Raw genomic sequence first — 4,597 nt, 5'->3', positions numbered from 1 at the left:
TAAAGATACACAGGCACCAAAATTACAAGCCCGTTGGTTTGGGTACATTGGCTTTGCTGGGACACCTGGAATAAGTGTTTGCAGAACAGAACACAGGGATTACTGTTCTTTCCACAGCCTTCTTCTCCTTTATAGATGTTAACCTTTGAAGTGGCATTTCCTATTATTGCACATTTTTTTATTAGATGAAAACGATTCTTGCCAGATTATCTAGGCAACTGCAGTTCTTCTTTTTTGGAAGAATTGTTACAAATATTAATGTGATGCCAGAAAGTTAAAATGCTAATTGATTAATATTCCACCCATTATGAGTCATGTTCTGTTCACTGTTTGTGACCATCAGTATAGAACAGTAAACCAAGCAAAAGAAGGATTTTAGTATCCTTATTCAGCCTGAACTGCAACCTGCTCAGCGAATTCTAGCCTCCAAGCACTTTTCCATATACAATTATTTCCCATAAATGTAAAAATGTATGTAAAGTGAAAGGAAATGAAAAGCTATTCCATTTTGCAGGCAAGGTGATTTTGAAATGTAAGTTAATGCATTTCTAAGTCCAGTAAGTGGCACCAGATATGTCAGCAGAAACATAAATACATATGTGTACACGTGTGCATATGCATGTGTGTGCAAAAAAATAACTATGTATGGCAGCTTCTGCTGACACAGAATTACAACTGCAAGGATGAATACTGCCCTGCTCCCATGGCCTAAGAAAATCCACTAGCAACAAGATAAGAAAGGTTTGATGATGGCAGTATAAGTATCTGGGAGAGTTCTTTCAAAGGCAACCTGTAGGTAATGCTATACTAAAGGATGGAGCTGGGGGATCTATTACCATGCACATTTCCCCATATTTCTTCCATTGCGTGTAGGGTGTCCCCAGAGATCACTTCAGCCTTTGTGCTGGAGGAGTTTGCAAGGCAGTTCTGGCATACAGGATTCTTCCCTAGGACTTGGTCTGGCCACTCAAGTTGCACTCAGGTCAGGATTTGGTCCTAAAAATACAAATGTGAATGAGATTTTGAATATTAACAAGAAATTCAGTCTTCTAGGCTTAAAATAAATGGAAACAAATCATCCTGGCCATTACAGCATTGCTGTCAATGGAATGGTGTAAGGGACAAATTAATGGAATATTTTAAAGACCAAATAGATAAGACTTAGTATTTTATCTCATTGCCTCAATTGTATGAGTGTGAGTTTTCCTATTAATTTTAAAATAAGCAGGCCAGTCACATAATCTGTATAATACACATGTGCATGCAAACACACAGTAAAGCTGTAAACATAGTATTCCTTTTTGACTGTGTCCTATAAAAATTCTCACTCATTTACACATATCCAGCATGATGAATGCAGAACGTGATGGTAGTAACCATGCTGGGCTAGACTGAGGAGTGATGTTTCATTTGATAAACTGTAGAACTATATGCAAAACTCATCATTCACTTTTGACATCTGACTTAATGTGGTGGTGGTGAGGAGGGTGCTTTGATTAGTAAACAGTGCTAATTAAAAGCACCAAAGCATCACATGTATCAGTGTCCCCATGCTGAAAAAATGGTGGTGGGGTGCTTTGAACTAAATCTTGTACAATGAGTTTTAATTCAAAATACCCCACTGCCATATTTCTTTGATACTAATACACACGAGGCTGCTGGAGCACCTTAATTTCTTTACTTTAGCAGACTCAATTAATGGAGTCTTCTCTGACATCCTGGATTTACACTGTAAATCCAGTGTGTTGAAGCAGCCTCCCTGCATGTGTGCAAGTGCCCTTTATCATTGATTTAAATTCCTGGGAGTTGTTCTGAGACTCTAGCCCCCTCACTTCTCTGAGCAGCTTCAAACATCTTTAAATGCACATATCAGGGAAATGAATGCACTAAATTAAACATGAAATGTTCATGCAGTAATTTCCTCCTTTTTCCATCTGCTAAATCCCATTATCACACAACTAAAAATAGATACATACTTTCTTAAATGTATGTTTCTAAGAAATCAAATGCAATAGCTGCCATGTGAATATGATGAGATTGCAAATTGGAAGAAAAGTGGTTTGCATGACTGAAGATGAAAATAAATATCCATGAGACAAGCTACATATTAACCCAAGGTGTTTTATATCACATCAGTCCATCATACACTCTTTCAATATATAAAGAATTACACAAATGTGGTTAAATATAAATCTATCATTATACACTACAGTCTTCCAGCAAGGAAAGTTTAGGCCAGATATTTGGTAAAATTTTCTCACTAGAAGGGTAATAAAGCACTGGAACAAGTTACCCAGAGAGGTTGTGAAATCTCCATCCTTGGAGATTTTTAAGACCCGACTAGACAAAGCCTTAGCTGGGATTATATAGTTGGGGATGGTCCTGCTTTGATCAGGGGGCTAATTTTCTATTATTCTATGATTATTGATATTTTACATGTCTGTCTATAGCTTTCCAAGACAGTGTGGAAGCAATCCCAAGTCAGACTTGTCAGCAAGATCTTGAATATATTTGAATTTGCCAGGTTATTTCATCAGGTAGAATTTAGAATATTTTTTAAAATTGCTACACTATTGGGGTGCAAGATATCAGGAGGATTTGACCCTTCTTTGTTTAAATATATATTTTATAATACATCTTCCCCACCATTCAACATAGGAAATTGGGAATGTCACAGCAAAATCTGAAATCAAAGAGAATTTTATCTGTGTTCTGATTACAGAAACTGCTCCTCAGGTTTTGCATAGTATAATCATTATTTCTTCTGTTAATGTTCTCCAGAATGTGAACTGAACACGTCACTAGTGTGGATGTAACATTGATCTTTTCCATTTCTTCTTAATCTTTAACAGATTGATAGAGCTCCTTCCCTTTGTTACCATCAACTACTACTGGGGAATTATAAGTAAGTGCCTCACCTACAGTAAGGCTGCATCAGATCCATTTGTTTACTCACTTTTACGTCAACAGTACAAGAAAGTCCTGATCAACATAGTCAACAGGATACTTAAAAGGGATCTATATCCTTCATCGGGCTACAACAGCTCTCTTGACACCGAAAATGATTACTGCTTACACAGAACAAACTAACAACTTGGCTATCCTTACTCTTCATGTGAAGACAGGTCTCTGCCACTCTAGGAATATCACCTGATCTTTTGCACACGGATCTGACAATGGTGACAATACCTTTGAGACATGAAAGTTGCATCACTACAATGCAGTGAAATGTGCAGGCTTTCCTAAAAGGCTCTTCCATTGTCTGCAGCTAGTGTAGACTACAGCATCACAGTAGCTGTCTGGGATGGGCAGAAAGGAGCCTACCTAGCCATTGCTTTGCTCACTGTACTGGTTGCTTGTTGGTAAGTGGAGTAAATCTGAGGTCTGTGGTTTAGCTCTCAAAGTCTCTAATATTCCAGGTCTCAAAGTCCTGATATCTTACTGGGCATCCAGCATCATCCTCTTAAAAGTTAGAGATAATGGGAGCACTGGAACTTAGAGCTTGGTGAGACAGGTAGAGCATCCATTGTGCTGTACATTTACTTCTGCAGCCCTGGATCTGTGGTACTAGTTTTAGAACATGTTAACTGAGTATCTTAACTGATGGTTTGCTGTTATAGTGCCCAGTATGGGCATTATGGGTAGGCATTTTGCAAATGAGATTGTTGTTATTTATTATTAGGCATTATGATTGTAACATAGCCTTTAAAAATGATATCTATATTCAATATGCCAATATTTTATCAAGCATAACCAAAGGCCACATATCTGATTTATTAATATTTAGCACTTTTGTGATAATACTTCATTACAGTAATTGCAGTGATATAATCAGAGTTTAATTAATATTGTATTTTACATCATTGAGCCAGTCCTACTCAACCAACCTTGCACTCAGAAAAAAATCAAGTCTTTAAACTGTAGAAATGACAGATGCCACTATATTTGAGATATATTGCTCAATAGCTATTTGGTTTTACAAACCAAGATTCAATATATTAATTCTTTTTAAAGGCAATGTAATAGGAAAAAATTGTTCATGTATCAGCTACATTACATGAGCTGCAACAATATTGTATTTCCGATTTACATGCTTAGAAATCTTCTTTTGTTCACCAAAATGCACTAGGGATATTGTAGCCAATCAACTGCCAAACCCCCATGTAATACACATCAGATGCATCTACACATGCAATTAAGGTGGAGCAATAAACTCCGATGCAGTTTGCACCCAAGCCAATTGCTCCCAGGCACAGCAATTGTGCCTGAGTGCACACGTGTGCCTGAGACTGCAGCACTTTGAGCCAGGGCAGAGCTGCCCCAGGCTGGCAGGGGGCCTGAGGGAGTAAGGTCTGGGCTCCAGGTGGTGATGTCAGGCAGTGGAGGGGCTGGCTGGGGCATAAGGATGCTACAGTATGAGGCTATGTGGCAGCCAGGCCCTGCACTTTAGTACCCTGGTGCCCCAGTCAGCCCTTGTCACCGTTTACATGTGTGTTTGGGTGCAACTAAGTAGTCAGCTGTAAGATCAGTACTCTGCCATCCCAAACAGTACTATCGTATGGCAAAGTTAATTAATTTACTGCACCCTAATACTGGC

At 38.5% G+C, this 4,597-nt stretch overlaps 1 protein-coding gene across 1 annotated transcript in view; it reads left to right on the top strand.

The window, feature by feature from the left end:
* GPR78 (G protein-coupled receptor 78) overlaps nucleotides 1–4,303 on the top strand; it is a 7,043-nt gene extending 2,740 nt beyond the window's left edge. The window contains exon 3 of the mRNA XM_019525897.1: nucleotides 2,853–4,303. Within this exon, the coding sequence (XP_019381442.1) occupies nucleotides 2,853–3,090 (238 nt within the window). The 3' untranslated portion in view covers nucleotides 3,091–4,303. The remainder of the gene's footprint in view (nucleotides 1–2,852) is intronic.
* Nucleotides 4,304–4,597: the final 294 nt, after the last annotated feature.

Source organism: Gavialis gangeticus, unplaced genomic scaffold (genome assembly GCF_001723915.1).
Source record: "Gavialis gangeticus isolate Ggan-Ray unplaced genomic scaffold, GavGan_comp1, whole genome shotgun sequence".
NCBI classification, from domain to species: domain Eukaryota; kingdom Metazoa; phylum Chordata; order Crocodylia; family Gavialidae; genus Gavialis; species Gavialis gangeticus.
Note: the sequence above shows the minus strand (reverse complement) of the source record. Positions and strands in the feature narration are given on the sequence as shown.